The sequence below is a fragment of the Squalius cephalus genome (assembly GCF_949319135.1).
Source record: "Squalius cephalus genome assembly, chromosome: 19".
NCBI classification, from domain to species: domain Eukaryota; kingdom Metazoa; phylum Chordata; class Actinopteri; order Cypriniformes; family Leuciscidae; genus Squalius; species Squalius cephalus.
In genome coordinates, this window is record NC_137140.1 from 23268626 (window position 1) to 23295517 (window position 26892).

At 37.4% G+C, this 26892-nt stretch overlaps 2 protein-coding genes across 3 annotated transcripts in view; both read right to left on the minus strand.

The window, feature by feature from the left end:
- LOC307146748 (oxoeicosanoid receptor 1-like) overlaps positions 1–26892 on the minus strand; it is a 424896-nt gene that overhangs the window by 387132 nt on the left and 10872 nt on the right. The gene's annotated exons all lie outside the window — the stretch shown is intronic.
- Positions 606–25970, minus strand: ldb3b (LIM domain binding 3b). Of its 2 annotated transcripts, none has more exons than XM_079850997.1 (10): positions 25797–25970; positions 25334–25553; positions 16751–16902; positions 11914–11989; positions 6922–6944; positions 6139–6339; positions 4628–4657; positions 3894–4060; positions 3673–3709; positions 606–1192 (listed from the first exon to the last, which is right to left on the minus strand). In XM_079850997.1, the coding sequence occupies exons 2-10, from the start codon at positions 25427–25429 to the stop codon at positions 1096–1098; spliced, it is 879 nt and encodes a 292-aa protein (XP_079707123.1). In that variant the 5' UTR covers positions 25430–25553; positions 25797–25970; the 3' UTR covers positions 606–1095. The 2 variants fall into 2 exon arrangements, with proteins under 2 accessions (XP_079707123.1, XP_079707124.1); XM_079850998.1 differs by having other exon boundaries at positions 25687–25850.

Consider the following 26892-nt stretch of genomic DNA (forward strand, 5'->3'; position numbering starts at 1 on the left):
TACAGGTCAGTATTGGTGTTGCAGAAACTGACTGGGTGAATATTGCCAGACTCTTCATAGGGTGTGAATTTGGATAAAAACGAGCATTAAAATACATACTTCATAAGTTCAAAGGTTTTTGAAATAATTATCTTATCCTCACCAAGGCTGCATTTTTTTTTTTTTACTTTTTTTTCTATATGAATATATTTTAAAATAGAATTTATTTCTGTGATGGCAAACTGAATTATCCATTACTCCAATCTTATCCTATTATTATCAATGTTGAAAACAGTCATGCTGCCTAATATTGTGGAACCGTTCTATTTTTATTTTCAGGATTCTTTGAGAGTTTAAAAGAATTTATAGATTATTTATTTAATTTATTTGAAATATACTGTCACTTTTGATCAGTTTAATGCATTCTTGCTGAATATAAGTATTAATTTATTTTAAAAATGTACAATGATGTTACTGACCCCAACCTTCTTTGCACAATCAACTTTTTCTTGCCAAGTACATATGGTTTTATAATTCCAATTTTTTTCTTTGTGTGGGAATTTATTACGCTTTACCTTACAAAGAACTTAGTACACCCAAAATAGTTCATCCAAATAAATAACAAGTCACACTGAAATCTTTGTTTATTTGTTTTCAAAGTAATAATGGTTTATTCACATTAACAATAGTACAGTTGGTTTGCATTACAATATGTGCTGTGGAGTATTGCAGTGGATGTGGTACATAATTTTATAATTTCTCTCAGGGTTTTTTTACATCAGCAATTCATTCAGGAAATTCATTATTCAGCAATAATTTAGGATAAACAGAGCAGCCAAAAGAGAAAAAAAGAGAAACATAAAATGAAAAAGAAAATGACAACTGAGCATATGCACTATGTTTCAGTGACTGAAAGTTACATGAAACAAACAGACATATGAACATCAAACACAAGAGCGCTTTGTGTGTTCACTTACAGGCTAGTTTATAACTCTAACTCACATTCCAGTCACTAGACTACTCCTCTATACCTATTGCACCCTCACTTTACATATAGTCTTCTGGTTTCTTTGTTGATTGTTGCCTCAACTTCTATCCAGCAACATCAGGAGGCATTTATCCCTGGATGTTAAGGCTCTGTGCAGATAGGCCGTGGTGCCAGTTTTTCAGTTTGGCAAATCGTGGGCCTTTTACCTCTGATTCAAATTTCTCCCTGTAAAAAAAAAAAAAAAGAAGAAGAAGAAGAAAAAAATTATACTTAGACAAAAGGGCTTTATATGGTCCATGTGTGTCAATGTATACATGTAGAGTACTTGACAAAGTACAAACTGTAATTTGTTATTCAATATTGGGTTTAAAGTTAATATATTTTAAATATGCTAAATTGAAACTTATATTTTATATTATATTTATATTTTTAAATATAATTTAATACATGACATACAGATTTCAAAAGAAACTACATTAAAGTATATTTTAGTTACCATTAATGCTTGTCAGTACATTCGGCAGTACACTTTTCAACAGAAAGACAATAGAAATAATTATGAAATAACATACATTTGTACTTAAGTCCTACTTAAGTGGGTTAAAAAGTACTTTTAAGGTAATCGAATTGCATCTGCACTGTGTTCCAAATTATTATGCAAGTGACATATTAATAGGATTTCAGTAAATCTTAAACATTCAGATTTTAGTTTTTCAAAGAAAATGTTTTATTCATGTCTTTTTAGGTATTAATCTCAGACACGTTTGTGAAATAGTTTGCCAGGTCTACTTAGGTAAATGGAAAACCTACTTAAATAAATTACATTATTAAGCAAGTCACAGTTCTCATGCAATAAGGGGAGGAAGAAAAATCTTTCTGAAGATGAAAAGTATGAAATGGTGCAATGTCTTGCAAAAGGCATGAAAACAACTAATATTTTATATATTTTCAAAGTAATTGCATTAAAAGGACAGCTATAAAAAAGGCTCTCTTTATGAAAAGCTCACGCTTTTCTTTGTGAGCTTTGGTAAGGGGTGGCTGAAATGCAACTTTATGCACAACTGCTGATCAACAGTGATGATCAACAGTGGCTTTATATATATATATATATATATATATATATATATATATATATATATATATATATATATATATATATATATATATATACAGTAGCTGCCCTTTTAATACAATTCATTTGTCTGACAGAAACTTTCCCTGACCAAGTTCTTCTGTGCTCTAAATCACTCCCAAATCTTTTGATAATTTGATAATCTCCATTCAGTTTTCACAAAATATTAGTTGTTTTCATGCCTTTTGCAAGACATTGCACCATTTCATGCTTTTCATCTTCAGAAAGATATTTCTTCATCCCCATATTGCGTGAGAACTGTGACTTGCTTAATAATGTGGAACAACCTCTTTAAGTAGGTTTTCCATTTACCTAAGACCTGGAAAACTATTTCACGAACCTGTCTGAGATTCATACCAGTTATCTAAGAAAAGATATGAGAAATAAAACAAACACTGTCTTTGAAAAACTAAAATCTAAATGTTTATTGTACTGAAATCCTACTGATATGTAATAAATATTTGGAACACAATGTAATATAAATTTTAATTATAGGCTAATATATTTTAATTTATTTATAAATATCATGAAAATGAAGTGTCCTAAAACATTACATTTACTTAGCACTTAAAGATTATGATTATGATTTCAGTTTTTTAACTTTAGTTGCTGTTTGAGCATAAACAACATCTGCCAAGTCACGATGCTCAAAGTTCGAAGCAAAGGGAGATATTTTCTTTTAAAGAAATTGTTTTTTAAGGACTACAAAAAACGGCTGGTATGGACTATACGACGTTCCTCTCGGGTTAGTGAGATCACTAACCCTAAAATTTACATAAACCCGCCCCCAGAACACGATTTATAGATTATCAAGACAGAATATGCTAATCAATGATTAGAGATAGTTAACTCCACATCAGCTACATAAATTTAAACATACATTTTTTTTTTTTTAATTTTCAGGACACAAGCTATTGTAGCTCCGCCCCCTGTGCTGGGAGCAGCTGCTCATTTGCATTTAATGGGACATACACAAAAACAGTGCATCTTTGCTCACCCTTGACAATTGACAAGTGACAATTTTAACATGCTATATAAAAATATCTGTGGGGTATTTTGAGCTAAAACTTCACATACACACTCTGGGGACATCAGAGACTTATTTTACATCTTGTGAAAAGAGCATTATACCACCCTTTAAGTATATTCTTATGTTGCTCCGCCCCCTTTTTGGCACTGGACTGGTTATGTTCTGTCTTCCGGTTTGTATTTCCTTATATTAAGATCGTACGGATTAATTAATGAACCGCTTATTTTAAAATCATCCCGGTATACTGACATTTGTTATGACATCCACTTCAAACATTACAATGCTCATCATAACTTTCTCTGCAACAAGAAAATCCAGTTAATAAAACCAGCTAATTACTCTTCGACAGCGATGCCATAGAAATATACAGAGCTACCGCAAAAACGGAAGTTCAAACACAAAATTTAAAAGATGGCAGTGCTTGTTTCTCTGGCGCATAAGGTCTATATATTTTACTTAATATGTTATCTTTTTAAAACTATGCTAAAGTTTATTTCTTTTGATAGCGGAAGACAGCAAACAAATATAGACAAAATGGATTACCTTGATTTTCTAAGAGCCTCTTCATCTGGATCTTGCACTGTGACATTAAAAAAAATCATATTGAGTCATCCTTTACAGGCCAAGTCTCCAAAATAAAGTGATTTTTATCACATAAACACTAGCTGTCATCTTATGTCAGTGCATTTAAAGCATGTCATCCCTTTCAGTTTAAACCAATTTCCAGTCCACACAGTGATGTGATTAAGAAAGGCTGTACTCACAATACTCCGTCCCTGTGATATGAGCAAGGATTCGGAAGGACTTGGACTGCAGATTGGCGGCGCGACGGGCCCACTCAGACATCTCCGGATCCTTATCGTCAGGTTTGATCACGGCCTGGTAGACTGGAGAAGCACTGTCCACAAGAGGGTCTTTAATAGGAAGTGTGCTACTCCCAAACAAAGAGAAAAGGGGAAAAAACAAGATCAGTCATTCATCTGTGTTCTCTGAATTTGGAAACATCAGATAATTACAAATGATTACATAATTGCAGTTTCAATAATCATAATAAAAGGACAGTATTTGCTGACAAACTTTTTGACATTATGTTTCTTGTGAAGATGTGCATTTTAATTACAGTTCTATCTTAGTGCGAGATCTGTGATGGAGGAAGTGACTCAAGAATGAGTTAGGATAAAACTGTATGCAGAGTTCCCATATTAGGAGAAGGTAAATTAAAATGTTAGATGTTATGCAGTTTTTGATGTTATGGCAGATATACTCAGAACATTGCTTTTAGGTTTTGTCTTCATTCGTTTTTAATACAAGATTATTTATTTTTCTTTATTGAGCTCCATTTACTTTACTTACATTTTCCCAACAGTGTAACATGGTAATTTAAAAATTACCAAAAAAGTCCACTTCAGTGTTTATGCAATCGGCCTTTAACAGAGAATATAACGTGAGATGAGTCAATGCAGCTGTGATGGATCTGAATAGACTGTTGGCTACTTACGCCAAGGGAGATCCAGCGGCGTCATCACCACTGTCAATCACATGATGAACCGGGATGGGAGGGGGCAAGACAGAGTCGTGTCGCATGGAGGGATGGGAATGGTGGAGGGGGTGAGGCGAGGATGAGTGATGAGGTATGGTTGGGTGATTGGTTTTGGATGGAGTGACACAATTACAAGCAGAAGAGGGAGGAAAAGCACAGATGAGGTTGATATACATGACCTTGTGGAAGCCTGAAATCAGCCCAGACTAGATGACCAATACTGAGCTCTTACTGTTATAAACAAAAGATGCGAAATTAAGGGAAAAACATTTACTTTTACTAACATCTCATAACAAATTGCAATAATATTCTTTCTTATTTTAAGAGTGCTGCAGGGATGACATATTTTGTAAGCCAAAACCCTAAAACGAATAAGAATTTTAAAACTTCCTGTTCCATCGTCCTTAATCAATTGGGTTTTTGAATGGGTTTTTTGGTTGAAGGTCTGTGGTGAACATCAAGATTTTTTCACATTCTACAACATAAAATAAATCAGTAATACCCTCTTGTGATTTTTTTTCCAATGCTTTTACTTTTCTTGTGGCTAAATGGGACTATATGGTCTGGGACATTAAACGTCATTGCGGCATGTAAACTTATCTACTCACTAGTTTGCTTTCACAGCCTCGTGTTTATAATCCCACTCTTGCAAACTCTTCTAACTCAAACTTTTAGGTTGAAAGATTTGTCAGTAGCTTGATGGTGGTGATTTTGAAGTCATGTGACCATGGTGTAGGTCACAGAGCTTATGTTTGGCAATAATCCAAAAGCCAACGGAAAAATCCTACTGAGTTTCTGTTGAGGGAACTAGGGTGATGCTAACTACAAAAATGATGGGCTACAAAATTATGTTATCACTGTAGCCCTCTATGGAGGCAGCCTTTAAGTTTAAGTTCTTGCGTGTGTTAAAGAATGGGCCATTAAACTTTGGGAACCGGATCATGAATAAATCGCTTAGATTTAGTGCATTTCTCAAAAGCATTGTGCACTTTAGATCATAGAAATGATCAAATGATATATTTAGGCTCATGGCGCTTTGGGAAAAACCGCATCCCAGACCAATTTTGTGTACTGGATCGACCAATTCATGGAAAAGATCAGACTCAAAGAACGATTTGATACTGAACAGAACATTGCTAAATATACAAAACCATCATATGACTTCAGAAGATGTGGAAAGTTGTGTAAACCACTTTTAATGATAAGCTACTTATTTTTCCTGATGTCCAAGTTGTCATTCACTTTCATTATATTGAAAAGTGTGTCCATGAAAGTTAGCAAATAATGACAGAATTTCCATTATAAGTGAACTATTCCTTTAAAAATATCATTGCTTTACAGTTGTTTTCGTTTCTAATGCAATGAAATTCATATAGTGTGGCTTAAATGTTCATTTTGGGGCCTCTGTATCACTTTCTTAAGCATCAGTGTAGTAAAATGTAAAGTGCTGGATATGACAAGAAACCTACCTCATCTCATTTCCTCTGGCTTGGGCCTGACCAGCTATGGCATCCATAATAGCATCCTGAGAGTACATACTAATAGGAGTGTTGTACTGGGCATGGATGATAGTAGCCTTCCCACCAGGACCCTTCACCTCAATAGGCTTGTGAGTAGACAAAGCTGAGTCTTTCAGTGCAATGGGGTTGAAGCTGGGAACATATTCTTGGCTGTAAGAGTTTAGGTGAGGGAGTGTCCAGGGTACGATAGTGCAGAGGAGAGTGGATGATTGTGAGGAGCCAGAAATATGAGTGAAAACAGAGAGAGACAGTGAGAACAATTTATGCTTGACTTACCTTACTTAATACATCTGTATCTGTAAATACTACAGTTTTCTACCTAGTTTGAATTGTTTACACCAGCTGTTAATGTCTTGTTTTATAAAATACCATGTCTGAAAGCACAATATCCTGTATAACACATGCATCTGGGCTTTCAATCCAAAATGTAAAAGACATGGCATGCAATAGTTCCCATTATGATATTTCAAAACATCATGCAAAGATGCAATGACCAATAAAACTTTAACCAAAACCCAACTATCGATTGATCTAGTTTAAATACTTCACTCAAGATTATTTAACATTTCATCATGTCTGAAATGTCAACTTGTTCAAAATAGCTTTTGAACATTCAGGAGTTGAACATATAAGCATGCAAACCACAGCCACGGTACTACATGTGGCCATGCTTCAGAGCACACAGATTCACACGCAACTCTGGTGATTTTGTATTCAAAATCTGTTACTGACTTGGCAGCTGTGTTGGCAATGACCTGGGATGACAGAGGAATATAGACAAAAAAAAAAAAAAAGACAGACAAAAGAGGCAGTGTTAGCCTTGATTTGGCAGTGTGTTGCATGACAATGAATCTACGTACGGTACATGTAAATTAGCAGGTAAAACCCAACATTAACAGAGGATGCAAACTGCTTCACTTTGCCTAAAGAACTTGCACCTTAAATCTGAATATATTTGAATAAATTGGTGATAGTTAAAAAATACATAAATAAAAATAAATCAATTCTGTCATCGTATTTCACCCACAAGACATCTTCTGTGGAACACAAAATACGATTTTTTCCCCCGTCACAATGAAAGACTTTCACTGTCACAAGATAGCCTGAAGAAAATGAAGACGGATGACAGGATTATAAAACATAAACAAGGTTTTATTAAACTAGAAGGCAATGGGCGTAACAGCGTGCACTAACACAAATAATAACCGACCACTGAAGAATGAACAAGGAGGAAGTTAAATATACAGTGGAGACGAACTAAATGATGAGCAGCTGAGATGAATGGTTAGTGTCCATGGAAACAAATGAGTGGACAGAGAACACATGTGACTGATGAATACAAACTGAAAGTCCATGAAAGTTAAACTAAAAACGAACGGGTCCAAATATCCCTGACATTCATTGTATGGACAAAACAGTTCTTCAACATTCTTTAAAATATCTTCTTTTGTGTTCTACAGAAGAAAGAAAGGCATACAGGTTTGGAATGACCTGTGGGTAAGTAAATGATAACAATCATATTCAGATTTCTTGTAAAATGTGTTGCTATGATGTAGATAATGGTTATTACTGGTCACATTTCTCATAACAATGACATTCTGGTTTGTTCCTAGAATTGATTGACTGGAACAGGAGTTTGGCTGCAGCAGAACAAACAATAACTCTCATCCTCTCATTCAATAAAATAAACAATCCAGGGTTGTATTAAAACTATTTAAAGTAGCTTTTATTCATTGAATTAAAGTTGAAATAAAATAAATGATAAATATTAGATGAAAAACTTAAAGGGGTTATATGTAGAATTCAAACCCTTGTTATTAGCGACACCGGTGGCCGTTAAGTGAACTGCAGCCAGCAACTTTTTGCTCGTGCTGGCACTCGTGCACACATATCGTAGAAGAGACTGAACCCAATATACTCACGGCATAGTTATTTATTGTTCTTTGCTTAGAAGTAAAAAGAAATAGGAAAATACCTTTGCAGTTATATACTTTTAACAAACATCCCGATGCCGTCCACACTTGCTGAGAGCAACGTTCAGATAAATATATAAACATACATGTGCTGCACACTATCCTATCAATAACAAAATAAACACACATCAAAAACGACAGTGGTGAGAAAGCAGCAGTTCACCGGCATCATGTCGATAGATGAGGTAGGCTTATTAAAATTAAAATGATGATAGTTTAATTATAAAGTTTATTTGCGAATATAGACTGTACCTATAGATTTGGCTATGTGTTTTGAATTTCTATTCGTTGTATGCCACACTGACACAGAACAGAATTATCCTTAAACATTGTATAAGCATTCGTTACATGTCATCGTATGGAAGATAGTCTCGGGTGCATGCATAAACATCACATCCTGTTGATTTTCCTGGCAAAAAAGACCTAAGTCCTTCACATAAAAATTATAGACAACCTAGGAAGTCAGTTTTTTAAAAAGCGATTAATACATGAGAATTCTTACAAATAGCCCCTTTAAAGGAGACATATCATGCTTTTAAATCGTTCCTTTTTACATATAAATCATACATTTGTGGTCTATATAAAGCAGAACTGCAATGCTTGGGTCTGAATTCCTCATTATTATAGCTCCACAGGCCCCTTTTCTACCCCTTTTCTGATGTGCATCTGAGAGCAACTCGTTTTGGTGCGGTCTTTTTAAATGCAAATGAGACACGTCATACCCCGCCCCCTCTCCAGGTTGTAGCGGTGACACTCGGTTCAACTCCACTCCGTTCTGACATTTTTGTAGTTTGATAGCAGAGATACGATTATCTAGCAGCACAGAAACTTTTGGACATCCAAGATTTGTGTCAACACAGAAAACATTTCATCATTGGATAGTTTTTTCGTTTTATTAAAGTGTTGTTTTATGTCAGCTTAATGCCCGGAACGCTTTTCAGAAAAGATAAGGCAACTTATTTAGCACAATTCACATGGTAATTCAGGAAAAAAATATCTCCGAATGCTCCACATGAAACTTTGGTCTTCCGACCTTTTACCACCATGTCGATTTATTTTGATTAATATGTGCGAGGGAGAGAGAGCAAGACAGCGCCTAGTTTGGAGACAGTGAAGTCTTGTTTACACTTTCGCCTGGCTCGGAAGAGAGAGAGCACGCGCGCGACCGGGTCTCTCTCTCTCTGTTCTTTCAGTTCTACATTACTCACCGATCAAATAAGAAAAAAATAAGAAAAAAATCACTTTGGCGGGCGCTAAAACAAGTTCAATGCAGGAAAAACCCTGTTGTTGCTGAAGTAGTTATCCTTGAAGTGCTTCGCGTTCGCGCACACAAAAATGACTTTATGGGTACATTTCCGTTAAAAATAAAACTCAACCAGGCACTTTGAAGAGGTTCTGATGCTGGGAGACGGTGTAATGAAGCGTGTGGGTTACTACATCCAACAACCGAACATTTTGACTTACCCTCTCGTAAGTTCTGCATCTTTGAGCTTGGACTACAAAATCGTAGCGAGAAATAAAAATGGCGGATTGCTCGAAGTGTTGAGCCGGTAGTCGATGTCCTTATTTGGCAGTTCCGCTGCAAATACTGTGACATAATTGTTCACAAAACGTCATAGAGAATAGAAAAATCAGAACAGGTTTAAAAATAAGGCCAAAACAGAATATAAAGATATCAACGAAACACCTGAAGAGACTAATTTAAATTTTTCTATACTTCTAAACACTAAAAATATACAACAAAATGCATTTAAGGGCTAAAAAAGTGATTTAGCATGATATGTCCCCTTTAAGCTTAAAAAACTTAGGCTACATGAAATTTAGAAATATTGTCTTTGCAACTAACACAAAAATAAAGTAAATATTACTCAAATTAAAACTAAAATAAAAATAAATCAAAGCTTAATAGAAATATTAAGAAAATAAATAAAAATGACAAAAGCACATAACAAAATTACTAAAACTTAAAAATTACAACTGAAAATATTAAAATAAAAGCCAAATCAAAATCTTCACAAATACTATAATAGCATATAATACTAGAATTAGAATAACACTGAACCAATCACAACTCAAATATGTGTATTGCTAATTGCATGACAACAAGAATCAAAGTTTAGAGTGTAGCGTACAGTATCAGACCACTCGAGTAACCAAATGAACATTCAATGGACACACATGCTCTGCTCAGCTACGCACATTATGTTGCATAGCGGGAATTCTGTTCCTATGAGCTGCAAATAGAGGATGCGTGACGGCATCATTTCGGTATAGGACTTCATTTGGGATATACTGTTACAGGATTCTGAGCACATTAAAAGAGCCAAACACATTTGCACCCATGTTCAATTTCGGCTCAATGCTTGGTGCCTGTGCTCACATGTTTTTGGACAGAGAAGATTTAGGAGACCTATGAAGCCAATAAATTATGCCAACATATTAAAAGAAGCTGAAAGCCCCATTTTTAATATGTTGGCATCATTTATAAGCCAACTTCAAGCTTGGCAACCTCTAATCGCAGGAGATGTAGTTCTGACACGACTAAAATAACCGTTGAATGTTGTCATTTGGGAACAGCTAACTTTCTTAGATACAGACCCGACTCGGCCAGGCCCTGCTCATGTTGCAGGCCGGGAGTCATGTGTGCCTGATTGACCACTGGTCCCCCTGCTGCCAAGCACATTCCCAGCTGATCCGGTGCATGCAGAGCAGCATGTGCAGAGGTAAGGACGGAATGTTCTGAGTACTCTTTGCCACAGTTTTGTTAAAAATACTGCAGGGATACAGGTGAGGCTAGCCAAAGCCCCTGTGACCCGTCAATGAAAAAGTGAGTACTAGCATCTAGTTTGTTAAAGCAGATTTGGTGGAATTGCTCATGAAGATACAGATTTGTGGGTTAGCTATTATGTTACCTACCCCAACAATTGTAGGCCATTTTGACTGTCTTGTTGCATGGCCATTTCCCTTAAAGTTTCTGCTGAATACAGGCCTATGGGAGAATTATACTGTCCCCTTTGGTTTGGGGTGTTTTTTGCCCCTTTGCCGAATGACAAGTAAGTAGGGACAGGGCTTTTAGCAGGAGAATGAATTACATTCTCCTGAGGTTGCTTCTCAGTGGTTGGGATAAGAGACTTTTTGGAAGGTTTTTTGGCCAAGAGGATGCCATATTTTTTGACAGGTTTCTCATCATCTTCTCCTTCCTCAGTGTCCGTGGTTTCCTTAGCATAAAATAAACCATTAGATCAGACCAACAAATTAGCCATTAGCCATTAGCCCAGAATGGCAAGGTATAGAAAAAAGAGATGTTTAGGAAAGAGGCAAATGAGGCATGAAGAAGCTCACAAAACCATCAAACAGAATTTATCTAGCAACAATAATGCGAATGAAAATTGGACCAGTGGGAAACTAATGAGGATTTCATATGATGTGCTTATTCTTGCTTGACCAACAAATGCCTGTAGAGGGAGTTAAATGTCAGCTTTACAGAGAATGTTTGTTTTCACAGTCCCTTCTCTGTTTTCCCCTCTCTGTTATATGACTTGGAAACTCCCATGACTAATTAAGAGGATTATAAAGAAATGGCTTGCCTATAACCAAAAACGATCATTGAGTTCCCTTCAAAATTTTTGTCCCCTCCAATAAAAAAGGTCAGTGTGTTGGAGTCTTATTTTACACCACACTGGTACACCTATCAGACATAAACCAATCAGTATAACACACTCGGCATAAGGAGGATAGAACTAGACTTTACCTTCTGGTGAGGGATAACTGGCATGGGTGAGTCCATTCTTGGAGTGGCTGTGGGTACAGGAGCAGGACGTCTCGACCTGGGAAGAGAACAGAATTCAAAAGCAAAGGTCAATAATGCAAAACATCAGGCTTTCACTGTCATTTTACTTATAGTGAGTCAGAACTAAGAAGATTTGGGCAAAAGAACCTAAACACCAATTTATTATTCTACCCCAGTAAAAGCTATTATGTCTTTTACCTGAATTTGGGGTCAGTAAGATGAAAATAGTGACAAAGACATTTACATTGTTGCAAAATATTTCTATTTCAAATAAATAGGCCTACTGTAATTTTAAACTTTCTGTTCATCAAAGAATACTGAAAAAAAATGTCTGGTATTAATGAGCACATCTGTTTCAACATTGATTTTAGCAAGAAATATTTCTTGAGCACTAAATCAGCATATTAGAATGATTTTTGAAGGATCATGTAAATTTGAAGAGTGGAGTACTGATAATGAAAATGTAACTTTGGAATAAATTACATTTTGAAATATAGTAAAAGTTATTTTAAATTGTAATAGTATTGTAATTGTAATTGACAATATTAATGTATTTACTTTATTTTTTAGCAAATAAATGCAGCCTTGGTGAGCATATGAGATGCATTTTTTTTTTTTCGAAAACATTAAAAATCTTACAGATCCCCAAATTTTTAATGGCTGTGTATCGGGCAGAAATGTAAAAGAAAAAACAACACTTAATTGATCATGAATCACATTGAGCAGCACATCACTTCACAAATACTATCTCTCAATTTAACATAATTTTCCTTAAATCAGAGACACGAGGGCTATTCAATGGGGTCAGGAACTGAAATCATGTCATGTTCCAGTTTTGTAGAGTGGCCGATAAAGCAATACAAAAAAAAAAAGGCTTAAAACAATGAAAGTACTACGTCTGGGGTCTTGAAAATGAAAATCCTTAAGCAATGAGAAAGAGCACTCATTGAGTGACCTCACTGTAAGTGCTCTTGTCAAACAACAGCAGCATTGCTGTATGATGTAACACTGGGGCGATTTTCACAAGTCACTATGCATGATAAATATTTTTGGAATCCATCATCAAATGAAGTCCAGGGAAAATACACATGTCATTTCTCCTGAGATGCTTTTAATTGTAGAGGAGCAAGGAAAGATGGTGCAAAATTACATAAATCTGTCAATGATAAATCTGTTATATCTACCCAATCAAATAAAATGCAGCTATTGTCTATATTTATCATATAACATACAACAATACTAATATCTAATATATGCATGCATATGAAAGCAACTTCCACCCTCATCCAACCAATAAATGTATAGGCTGTCAATAAATAAGCAGAATCGAGTTTCTGAGGATCACTCACAGCTGAAAGATGGAGAAAGAGAAGGAGTAGCTTATAAAAGTGAACACTAGAGCCAGCATTAAGAAATGTCACAGGGTAGCCAAGGTATCTTTGTGAGTAACATTTCCTCGCTTTGCTGTAGTGCAGGCGGACACATGAAAGGACTTAATCTTCTTTCAGATAGAGGCTTTGGGGTGTCTGTACTGAATTAATAAACTATATTAAAAAGGTGGAAAGCCATTTAATTTCCCCTACCTCCAAAACATCATTGCCTTTAATTTATGCCTTATAATTTATCACAGGCACTTTTTTTTTTATTATATTGTCCTGCCTGTATATTTGTATGCTAACCATCACTTGTAGTTTGTGTCAGCTCAACTGCTTATATTCATCATGAACGAGCTGTTTAATTGCAGAGAACTTTTATTTGCCAGAGTTGACTGATCCCAAAGTAAATGAGATGCATTGCTGATGCCCTCTTAAGAAAACCCATTCACCAACAAACATAATGGGAATTTGTCAGATGGAAAGACTAAAGGCCTGTTCACACCAAGGACAATAACTATAATAGTAACGATATTGTCTTAACTAAACGGCAGAGAGGAACGATATCATTGGAATCACTTAAACAATAATATTTTTCCAGCTGAAAAATGATAAAAACATCGACAGCCAATCAGAATACATCCTGCTTTAAAGAGCTTGAGCATTTAAAGAGGCAGACGACAAAACTGCAGCACGGCCTTATTATAAACAGAACGTTATTGTGCATCAGTGTGGTTGCTAATGTAGTTATCTAATAAAGACCCCCCCTGTGGTGAAAATCAAGTTTTTAATGTTGTTTATATGTCTATGTGGTGTTTTTAATATGCTTTAAGACAAACCATGTGTAAAGTCATAAGTCAACACCATTGCTGAGTATTTTCTCCTTAAAACTGCAGTGAACCAAAGACTTTCTCAAAAACGCGGTTTGAAATCGCTGGTGTTTCTGACTTCACAGACTACCTTGTAAACAATCACGTCAACGTGTGATCGTCATCGAGTGGATCTCTAGGCTGGTGTGAGTGAGTGGAGGCGGGGCTAATTTTCTAGAACCGCGTATACTAAATTAAGCAAAGGTTTAGAGTTACATTCAAGCTATTTTAAGGCATGAAAAAAACAATTCAAGGAAAAAACATTTAAATATGTCATTTTGGGGATCAAAGATGAGTTTTAAGTGATAAAAGTATTGACTACAAGGGGACTTTAAGAGGGAGTCCCATTTCAAAAGCTACACTCAATGCTGCGCCAACAGCGCTATGGGGAAGAACATCTTCATTTGACTGGTTGTGAACACGTGTGGTAAACACGCCAAAGAATTTGGCTTAGATAACCTCTGATGATGACGTCAGCAGAATGTGCACATCAGAGGCTATAAATAGACGACAGATTTCTGTTGGGTGGCCAGGGGGAGGCATCAGAGAGGCGATTCCTCCATCTTCTTTTCAGATTTACATGATGAACTAACTCAATCTTGGAATAAGCCCTATTCTTCCTGTGTCTTTGTGCCTGCAACGTCGGTTTATTTGACTATCTTTGGTGCAAAGGCACAGGGTTATACGATGATGCCCCAGGTTCAAGATAAGCTCGCGGGTTATCTCTCCCCTGGCAGCGCATCATCACATTTCTATGTGTGCTATGGTCTCTACAGCGAGACATCGGTGGCTAAACCTCACCGGCATCAAGGAGAGAGATAAAGTTTTTCTCCTTGATGCCCCCGTGTCGCCTTCTAGTCTATTTGTCGAGTCAATACTGTCATCAGTAGATTCCAGGAGGCTAAAATGCAGGAGGACGCGTTTGATAAGTTCCTCCCTCGCCATGCCCAAGGGTCGAGGCTGTCGGCCACCCAGCCCCAACCAGGTCCAGCTCCTCAGAAACGAGAAGCTCAGAAACAGTGTGGCGAGTAGCGCACCCGCTCATAAGGACTGGGGACATGTGCGTCACGCTCCATAATCAAAAAAGAAGCTGGACCTGAGATCGCTGATCTCATAAAGAAAGAAGAGGTCCTGAAGCCTTTGCGCCCAGGACGTGGCAAAAACGAGTTCCTTCCCGACACCCTCACACCGCTGTTCCATCCCCGCCACCTCCGGTGTTTCGGGGGGCAGCGGCGGTTTCCAGCGAAATGTTAAATGTTCAGTTGACTCCTGCCGTTTTCCAGGACATGAAACATTTTAAATTCCCCCATCAACAAGACGTTGTGTCACTCGACGTTGCATCAAAATTAAAACCCTTTGCAGAGAAGTTGGCAGCGTGGAGCTACTGCATATCATACCAAACATATCTCCTTGGGTCTTGAGAACCATAGAGAAAGAATACAGTTTGCGCGCCGTCCTCCGCATTTCAACGGCATGGTCTCCTCTACCGTGAAACCGGAACAGGCGCACTTTCTGGTACAAGAACTGCAAACTCTGCTGGACAAAGGGGTCATAGAACATGTTCCCCTCCCAGACAGACAGTCAGGTTATAACAGCTATTATTTTCTGGTTTCCAAAAAAGATGGGGGGTTGCATCCAATTCTAGACCTTCAGGGTCAAAATGATTGTGTCTCAAATTCAACACAGAGATTGGTTTGTCACGATCGACCTCAAGGGCGCATATTTTCATGGGTGTAACAGGGGGTGGCCGCCACAGAGCAAACTATGTCGCATTGGGTTAGGGATGCTATTGCTCGAGCCTATGAGGCGCGTGGTCAAGTTTCGCCTCTAGACATCAGGGCTCATTCTACCAGGGGAGTTGCATACTCCAGGGCTTTAGCAAGAGGCGCCCCCTTGCAGCAAGTATGTGATGCAGCAGGCTGGTCCTCTCCACACACATTTATTAGATTCTATAGTTTGGACGTTCACGTTACTCCGGGCTCTCACGTCTTTGAGTCGACATCACAAGCTCATGTCTAAGGCCCCTCTTGGCGTTTGTGCGCACACCCTACACAACCTTGAGGGGTCCAGACACTTCCAGTGCGGCTGCGTTGGTATTCTCGTTCCCCATAGCACTGTTCGCGCAGCGTCTCATTCCCGCTTTTGAAAGGGAACGTCTCCGGTTACTTGACTGTAACCCTGTGCCCTGAAAAAGCGGGAACGAGATGCTGAGCTTCATTGCCACACTGAGGACGTTCAGGACGTTCTTTAGACGAAATGACCTGATGAGCACACCTGTCACACGTCTATTTACAGCCTCTGACGTGCGCATTCCGATGGCGTCATCATCAGAGGTTATTTAAGCCAAACTCTTTGGCGTGTTTGCCACACGTGTTCACAACTGGTCAAACTAAGATGTTCTTCCCCATATCGCTGTTCACGCTTTTTCAGGAAACAGGGTATTGTCAACTAACCCGAGACGTTTAGTTTGGAGGAAATAAAAGATGTGTTCAGAAACATGAAAAGAATCAAAAGGTGTTCAAGTTGTCCTCTGTACACATAACTGTTGAGGTTTACCTCAGCATGGTGAGGATGAGTTTTGTGGTGGCTGCCTTTATCTTGTTTTGGGCATCCAGATGGGTCATGCCTTCAGTGCTAACTCCATCTATTGCAGAAATTATGTCACCCTGATTGAGGTTTCCGCTTGCTGCCTTGCTCCCTGGTGTGATCTGTGGAAAAACACCAGACATTAATGAAATAATTACAAATGAATCCACAGATTTAATTTTATACACACAAAAAAATTCAATGTAAAATTCTCATGACTATAGAAATCTTTTTTATTATTATTATTTTTTTTATTCACAATTACTATCAAATTCATCTTCATACATATTGCTTGCTACAGCACATACATTTGCAAGGTACATCGGTCACATTTAATTAATAATTTGTCACTGTCAAGTGCAGCAGCTGGTTCTGAGCAGATGAGTACATGGCGACACAAACAATGTCTCCTTATAGAGAATCCATTTGCAGCTTAGTTTTTGTATATTATACATACATCTTAACAAATGTCTTTAAGTGATGAGAATGATAGTGGGACATGGGCCATAGAAGTGATATGTATGTTATGTTCGACACCAAAGCTCAGAATCTTTGTCAAGAGAAAATCAAAACAAAACAAAAACAACACATTTCACATGAAATTACTGATACATAGCTTGACTAATTTTTAAGCCAAAATCACATGATCTATGACTTCTGAAGATGTGTTCACCTGAAAACCACATGACTGTTTCAGTATTACGGGTCTTAAAAAGTGGCACTCATGTGTAGGGATGGACGATAAAACAAAAATTATTATTATCGTGAAATTTTCCTCATAAAATTATAACAAAAGTTTGATAAGTGTTCAATATAATGTTTATACACTATGCAAATAATGCTAAGCATGAATGTTTCAGACTATTGCACTGATAAACGCCATTTCTGACTGTTACGTATGAGAAACATTAAACAGCAAACGCGTCAAAATTGGAACGAAACAGATTTGCTCGTTTAAACTGCGCACCACAGTGAACAGTTATTATCAGCGTGGCTAAAAATGCACCACAGCGTGAACTTAGAGTGAGTTGATTTACTCGCTGATCTCAATGTCTCAATGTCAATCTCTTTTGTGCATTTGTATTATACTATAAAGTTATTAGGTTACTGTTGTGTTTCACAACAAATAGAAATAATATTAAACATGATCCGAATACTATGGAAGACCAAATTGCACCCTTTAAATTTAACCCTTTAAAAATGTGGTTGTTACAGTTTTACAGATGTTACTGTGTTTGTTAATGAACATAAAATTACATCTTCATCCCAACTCTCACCCTAACTACTGCTAATGTCATTCAACTCAAGCTACATTTCAAAGAGACAAAACATGTCATATTAATTTGCGAAATGTTCACTTGTTTGGCAAGTGTTTGTCATGTTCTGATGATAAAAGCACAATTAACTGTCTTTTTTTACTTAGTAGCAAAAATCTGCCTTTAAACTTAAAAGAAATAAAGATTTGACATTTATCGTGATCATTTTGGATATAGACTGATAGGAAAGAAATGTAGCCATTAGTGTCTAAACTAATCACCAATTACTTACTCATACTGTTTTGATTGAATCAGTGATCTGTCATCACCTACTGGTGTAACAATGTAGCAGAAAGACTCAGTATAAATAGGCACTATTGGAACACTGCTCGGTCAATCAAACTGAAGAACTGGGACTAACTGCAGTATAAAAAAAGGAGGAAAAACATTTAAAAAGCAGTGCAGTGGAACATAAATACATAGACTGGTTTGAAAAAGCTCAGAAACCAAGGGGAAGAAGACTGAAATCCCATAATGAAATAAGTCAGTGGCTATTCTTTCAGGCACCTCGTTAAAATGTTAAAAATAAAGGTTGTTGTTGACGCCCCTGCCTCCCTCAATTTTACCCTGTATTTTACCCTGCCACCAACCTTGTCCCACCTGCTGCCATTACTCAACGCGCACACATGTACATGTTTCTGAGAGAGCTCTCCTTTATGTAATGTTCTACTAGTAAATACCAAACTGCCAAGCAACTTAAAACTTCTGAAGGTGCATGAAGAGCACTTGATCATGTGATTTACCTGTAAATAACTGGAATCTGTAATGAACATTTTTTTTTATTTTTTAGGTGGACAGGAGTTAGAAAAAGTCTGGGACATAATTTTGCTCTTAACTCCAAATCAGCAAGGAAATGAGAAATATTAGGCTATACTATATAATTTACATAATAAGAAATTGGAAAAGATTCACATCCATTTGGCGTTCACACACAGCTTTTTTATGCTTGTATTTAATTGCTTGTATTTCCCTGACTTTACTGTTGAGAGACATATTTCTCCTTGGCTATTATGCCATTAAATCCCACTGCATGCATCACTGGTCAGGATACTACAAGCTAGATTAAAAAAAGAAAAACTCTCCATCCCCCTGCCTCTCTTCACATTCGTGAAAAAAATTCTGTCATCAATTACACACCCTCATGTCGTTCCAAACCCGTCACTCTTTCGTTTATCTTTGGAACACAAATGAAGATCTTTTTGATGAAATCTGAGAGCTTTCTGTCCCTAAATTGACAGCAACACAACTACCACTATTAAAAAAAAGTTAATAAAGAGAAAGTGAGTAACTGCAAATACTGTATACAAATATTAATTTGAAGAATTTTCACTTTACTTGAGTATCAGGATTATGCTTTAATCTGTTTAGTTTCTTTCCCCCGGTTTCACAGGCAAGGTTTAAGCCTAGTCCTAGACTAAAATACATGTTTGAGCTGTCTTAACTGAAAGTAACTTGCACTGACATATCAATATGTCACTGCCATAGTTTTGTCTCAAGATGCACAACAGTAATGTTCTTTTCTAAGGCAGGTTTATAAAATATACTTAAATGTCCTAATTGAACTCAGGCATAATCCTGGCTTAATCTTAGCCCTGTCTGTGTGTTTTGGTTTCGTTTTGCCTGTTCCTGTTTTGCCAGTGTTCCCTGTCATTGTTAGTGACCTCGGTTGCTGATTTGAGTTCCACAACTGTTTGCTGTTAAGTTGAGTACTCCCTGTGTATTTAAGCCCTTAGTTTCCTCTTTTCATTGTTCTGTGTCGTCTTGGTATTATGTGGTTGTGTTAGTATCTTTCCCTTGTGATCTCCTGCGTGTATCTCCTGTATCTCTATTGCCATGCTTTTACTAAAGCCAGACAGAGTCTTGACAGAGTCCTACTGAAACATTTAATGAATTACTCTAAAAAACACTTTTTAGAAATGAAAATCTCCATACTTAAACTTATTTCTCACTTGTCAATTGAATTGAGATGCACTGACAACAAGAATCACTATTCGCTCACATGTTAATTTTGTCTGCATAACAAGCACAAAAGAAATACAAAAATACAGCTGTTCATTTAATTTAAGATGCTAAGCTGCACTCTCACTACAACAGACAGTAAATCCAATGACCTGCTAAAATCCATATGAAAACATTTGATACATTGGGACTGTTTATAAAAACCTAGTCCAGATGGCAACTCTGGAATGATATGGTATTCCAGAATGTATAGGTGACAGCATCTGTTTTATCTGTGATAGAAGAAGTCTGCCAGAAGAACCTGTTTAGTTTTGAAATGGGGGCTTGTCGTTGTTGGCATTGTGATTTATGAGGCAGCCCTTGGTAAATACCAACTTTAATGGTATTTTCCCACTTCCTGGACTGTTCTGACTAAAAGCAAAGTTTGGGGTTATGATCTGGACTATCTGTAGTACCTGTGGGTATTTGCAAGACTCTGAAGGCTGTTGACAGTATTTTTTTCCATTTTTGTTGCTAAGCTCCAGCACACATGTAGCCTAGAAATCTAGACGCACCCAAAAATATTATTTTGCAGCCAGGGTGGTCTAGCAACTCTCCGTTGGCTTTCGATCTGGAAAAACCAAACTCTAATCAGGCCAATCACATCGTGTATAGAGTCTTACTGTATCTCCATGTCAACTAAACAGCCAACTTTTACAGTTCTATATTTTGATATTGTGTATGCCACCTGGACATTAGACAATAGATATATACATCATGCTTATTTAAATGAAGTATAATAATACATAATATTACATTTGAACTAAGATTACAATTTTAACACATAATGAAAATGACTCAGTAAATCCCTGACATTCGGTTCTATTTATTTAATGAATCATAATGCAATTGTATTATTCAACGCGCTATTATTATGTTTGAGACATCAACCACTGATTGATGACCATAATGTTTGTATAAACAGTAGGTAACAACTGGTAAAATGTACATCTAGGTCATAAAAAACGTAATATTTTCTTCTCAACCATGTTAACAATTGTCTGTGAGCGAAATCTCCTCCCATCCGTTGTCTGATTGGCCTTTCGCAAGGATTCCTGCATCCATGCGGGCTTCGCAGAAGGGTACAAAGGGGGCGCTGCTGAGCACACTTCAGAGCGTTAAAATGCTGAATGGGACGGCCTACGGACTCGTAGACTCAGCGAGCGCACGCAATTTAAGCCCACAAGACCGAAAGTCCACATGAAGTGCGCCATTTGGGAGAGGGCCAAAGAATGGCTGCTGCTGCTGGCGAACAGTCTTTCGAATCGGCTTTGGTCGCGACTCTGGAAGACTTGGAGTTAAGCTTTTCTTTGAGAAAAGAACAAAGAACGGCACTTAAGTCATTCTTAAAAAAGGAAGATGTGTTCGTAGTTTTGCCGACCAGATACGGCAAAAGTTTAATCTATCAACTAGCTCCGCTGGTGGGAAAACGCTCTGGTCGGTTGTAGCGCTATCTTATTGCGCGCAGAGGGAATTTGAAAGACAACCATTTATCCCGCCCCTCGGACTGAGCCCTGCTAATGGTGAGTTCCCAGACCCAACATCTTGATGTGGGTCTGGCTTGCCAGGCTAGCACACATGCATATAAATGCGCATAATAGGCCCTGACTCTGTCCACCTTTATGTCGAGAAGGCCTTGACCTCAGCATAATGTAGCCTGACGTCATACAGCACTGAACAGTCAGGGTCAGAGACCTTGAAGAGCAAACAAAGCAATAGCCAAAGTGAAATTGAACAGACTTATTATGAGTTCTATACATTTGCAATACACAGGAGACAGAATGTGAGAATGAGGGCAACAGAATGAAGAAAAATACAATTTGGGTACATCACTAAGGATGATTGCATCTTAAGGATTCATCTGCAGTGAAATTACTTTATATTTTACATCACAAATGACTCCACAGACTGTCTTTGTCATGGACTTTATGAAGTGCTTCACAGAATATAATATTGGCACTTTGTAAAGCTGGACTTCCATATCATGTGCAACAATATATAATGACGGAAATTATCTCTGAGAGGACATTTAGTGTCAGTGTTTTCTGTTATCAGCAGTGCCGCTTCACAAAGCTGTCCGGCGCTTAAGCCACTGACAGAATCTCTCAATTTTAAATTGTTGCTGCAATTGCTGTTTCTCGTTCCTGCTCTTTGCATTTTTTATGCAATACTTTGGTTGACAAAAAGATGAAAGCAAGAATAATTTAAATGAAAATGTTTCCAATTCAGAAAAAAAAAACGACAACTATAATGAAAGGATTTGAACTGTGTTCTGAGGAAAACCTTTTCATAGATGTCAGTCAGGGCATGTAGAATTTCTATTGGAAATCTTGTCTTTTCTTTCCTGCTGTTTTTGTTTTTGTACCTCATAATTGTATTGTCTATTTTTTACTAAACAAGCCATTAAATATTAAAATCGACTTTGTGCAATAAACTTACCATGAGAAAAAAAGTCAATGAAGCCTATTTAAGGGAACTGACTCACATCTGGTTAAGTTTCTTCCTGCAACTCTCTCCAATCAATATTTAAATTCACAATGACCTCATGTGTCTATTGTCTCTGTGCTTTTCACATTTATGGCCACATGTATTTCTGCTGGTCTGACCTTCAGTGCTAAGCTAAAATCAGTGACCATAAGTCAGGCATTGCACCCGCAGGTCGTCAGTGCTATCATTAGCTCCCACGGAGCTTTTTATATACTGTTACAAAGGAGAAAAAGTAGATAAATGGTAAATAGCGAATAGACAGTGATGTAAGTGAATTATTATTTATTATTATTGTTGTTTTTTATTTATTAAAAAATCAGCCAATAATGTTTCATTAGAAAATGATAAGGCAGATCTTCCCACCTATCCACAACATCAAAATCAACCCACACACATAAACAAATACACCCATATTAACAGCCTCATATTGTACTGTCACTCACTTAGCATGGTCTTCATATTAGTGTTGTCATTTATCCATGTCTGTAACACTAAAGCCAGGATACCTTAATTAAAGTTGGATCATAGCTTGCATGAAAAACGAAAAGCGACAATTGAAGAATGTCTGTGATTTGATATTTCAAAAGGTTACATCTCAGGTCTAAATCCATTTGTCAACAGCTGCTGTAAATGACTCTCCTGTCCAGCATGAGCCGTTTTTCGGCTCCTTTATTGACACTAATATCACACATCCAGGGGATTTTCTTTTTTCAAGTATGAGGACAAAATATGAGATTGCAATAATTTACTGAATCAAAGTATTAAATTAGATCATCAACTCCTTCATTGACTTCAAATGTCACAACTTCACGTCTCTTTTTCACTTTACACGTTGTCTAAAAAGACTACAGAAAATCAACAAGTATTACAAAAGCAGTAAAAGCTTGGGCTGCTTTGTGGAAGACAGCAGCTCTATCAGCCTTGGGACCAGGATTAAGAGTCAATGTAGATTGTATACAGTGCTTTAGGATAGAGGCCGATCTCTTATTACAATGTGGGAAGATTTGATTGTGAAATGCATAAACTGTCACCTCTGGCAGTTAAATGTCCATCAATCATCTGAGACCTGATCCAAACACATATACCTTCCACATTTCAATTTACTGCCATGTTCAGTGACAGCTGGGTCAGGAGAGACTATATCCAGATGGACGACTTGACACTGATTACAGCGTCAAAGCGCGAGCCACCGACAATGCTGATTAGAAAAGTAATGAAATCCGAACAATGTTTACTTGGTATGATGGTCCTGCCTGTAATTACTTGCAGACAAGGGGCCAATATATGAGGAGTCAGACCTACCACAACCTTGACAAACAGAGGTAATGACTCTCCCCTTATTGAAGTGAAGGCCAATCAAGTGTCAAGAAGGGAGTGAAACAAACAAACTGGACTGAACCGCCTGTGACTGCAATAGCGATATCTTTTCATAGCAGATAGAAACTCACCTCATCCTCTCTCTAAACCTTTGGACAAGGCATGTCAACTTCACTGAATCCATACACTAACACAATGAAGAGTCTAGGTGCCATGGGATGAGCACACTTGGTGAATAGACAGAAGACTGTTCGTTATGTGTTGTATTCACAATTCAGTGTTTTGTTTGGTTTTATTTCAATGTTAAGTGTTGCCATTTCAAAAGCACTTAGCACACCTTATTGATCAATTTGGAAAGATGGGACAATCCCTTTGCTTCTTTGTTTAGTGCTGTGAATGTCTACAATGTCACTCATAATGTTCTTTTCATAGAAGTCGTGTTGCAGGAAATGATAGATGGAAAACAGCTTACCAACAAGAAATGACTTCTAGGAAAACAGCGTTTTTTAAAAATCCCAAAGCTAAAAGGAGAATCAACATCGGAGAGCAACAAGAATTTGCACGTCTTTCCACGAAACATGACGTCAACTCCTGCTTAGCGGAAATGACAGATGGTACAGCAGGACATCCAAAAGCAAATGACTTTTACACTTAGAAGTATAGTTCACCCAAATATGAAAATTCTGTCATCCTTTATTCACCCTCACATCATTCCTTTCATCTGCAGAATATAAAGGCAGATATTTTGAAAAACAGGTAGGCCTATCACCCAAACATTGAAAGACAGTGGGGTCCAAAACAACACAGACATTGTGCAAAATATCTTATTTTGTGTTCCAAAAAAATAAGAAAACCACAGAGGTTTGGAAAGACATTAGGGTGAGTAAAAATAAAATAAAATAAAAATAAATATTTTGGTCAACTACCCCTTTAATTACTTTTCTTCTGGGGCTATACTTGAGAACATTTAAAGTCTCCTTTTTATTTCATTTTACCGATTAAATCAGTGTTATAAACAAATATTCAGCATGTTTTTTAGGCAAATTAAGCGAATTAGCATTGGCGGTTGTGTATGTGATTCAACTAGACAAGTAGCATACTGTACATCCAGGCTTCTCGACTTTCACTTTTAACCTCTCATGCACAGATTGATTTTCTTAAGGCTTGCCTCATCTAACGCTATTCATAGATTTTTCCACTGTTAATTCACCACTCTCTCAAGCCAAAGAGCCAAAATAGCTGGTTAGAGAATGCTAGCTTTGGCCTGGACGATAACCAATGCAACACGTTGTTACATAATGCCAACATAAATGCGATTTTCATTGTTTTAGCGAGTTAAAAAAATCTCTGATGTGAGCTTTTTTTTAATCAAAGCAGGAATTTGTTTAAATAAAGCATGATAGTTTGTTTTTTTCTACAAGAGCTGTTGTCTCACCCGGGATATGGTCAGGGGCATGTTGAAGTCTTTGCCTCCCTGCAGCCTGAAGCCCCATGGTGCAGGTCCTGACAGGGTTACTGTGTAATTGCTCATTTTGGAGAGAATTTAAAGCGAAAAGCTTCTTCTCGGATCAGTAAAGTCCTATCTTTCCTTTCAGTTCTTCTCCCTGTAGTCGGGATGACCAAACACCCGGGTACGGGCAGGCACCGAGGAGCCTCTGAAACACAACAACAACAGACAGGAAATGCAACAGAGTGAAAAAAAAGCTGTATTACCTTATGCCAGTATACGACCATCACACAGGATGTGAGGAAATATAACTGCACTATCAATACAACTCAAAAACATACCACAGAATGAATCAGACTTTAAAAAATAACAAATAGTTCAATCCCACCCCTGTTTACACTGACAAAATAAGTCAAAAAAGTCTTAAAAGCAGAAGGAGGAGAGTTCTTGCCTGCTCGGATGGCCTGGACAGACAGCCTAAGAATAGATCCTCTCTGCAGAAAGCAATAACACTAAAGCCCTCGGGCCCTTATATGGCATGTAAGGGGACACCCCCAGATGCCAAGCCCCCATGATTCACATGGCGAATATAGCCTCTTCTTAGGGTAACACATTTTTCCACTCTGCTCCTATGGGCGTCCACTCATAGAGCACCATGGATATTGAGCTAGTGGGAAACGACTAATAAACAGCAAGGAGCCATAGTGGCTAAGTCTGACGTAATGTCACTTTATAACAGTGTCAGGGTGTAAATCCAAATAGATGGCTGTAAGATTTGTTTGAGGTGATGGAACTGATTATAACTTTCATCAAGAGCCTCGTCTCTTCTTTCTAACTTCACAATGGAGGTTTAGGTTGCTGGGTTTTACAAAACCTGTGTGAACCAAGGAGTTTCATCAAAGCCACTTTAAAGCAAGCCTTCAAGGTTAGCAAAAAAAAAAAAAAAGGCATAACACATTGGTACACAGGTAAGCAGACCAGAGGCTGTTTTTTTGGATAGATGTCAATGGAGGAGAGGCTTAACGAAGCTGAATAAACTGCTTTTGCGGGAAAACAGCTTATCATTTAATAAATTGACAGCCTATCGGCTTATCTTCAATGCATTTGCCACTAAACATTAATTTTGGATTTATTTTTAGAGTTTACACTGGGAAAAAATGCAGTTTTATAAGACAAGTCTTGGACAATTTTGCAACAGGTATGAATCAGTTTACAGCAATTCTCATTCATCTCTATGGTATATGCCAACACTGAATGACTGTTTTACAACTCAATGATGTCAAGGCTGTAATGTGATGTAATGTGCACACGTGATCCAAATTGACGTTAATGCTTTCTCCAATGGAAGAGCCGCGGACCTTGGTACCTCTCAATAATAAGACCATCTCTGGTTTCATAATACCTGGTAAGACATCCATTAGCATTCGTATTCAACGCAATTCAATTGCTCAGCTGGTGCGGGACCCACAAGAGTTTGGGATTTGTATTCTTCCATCTTTGCTTAGGGCACTCATTTCTGCTGCAAGGTTGTTTTAAGCTAGGAGAAC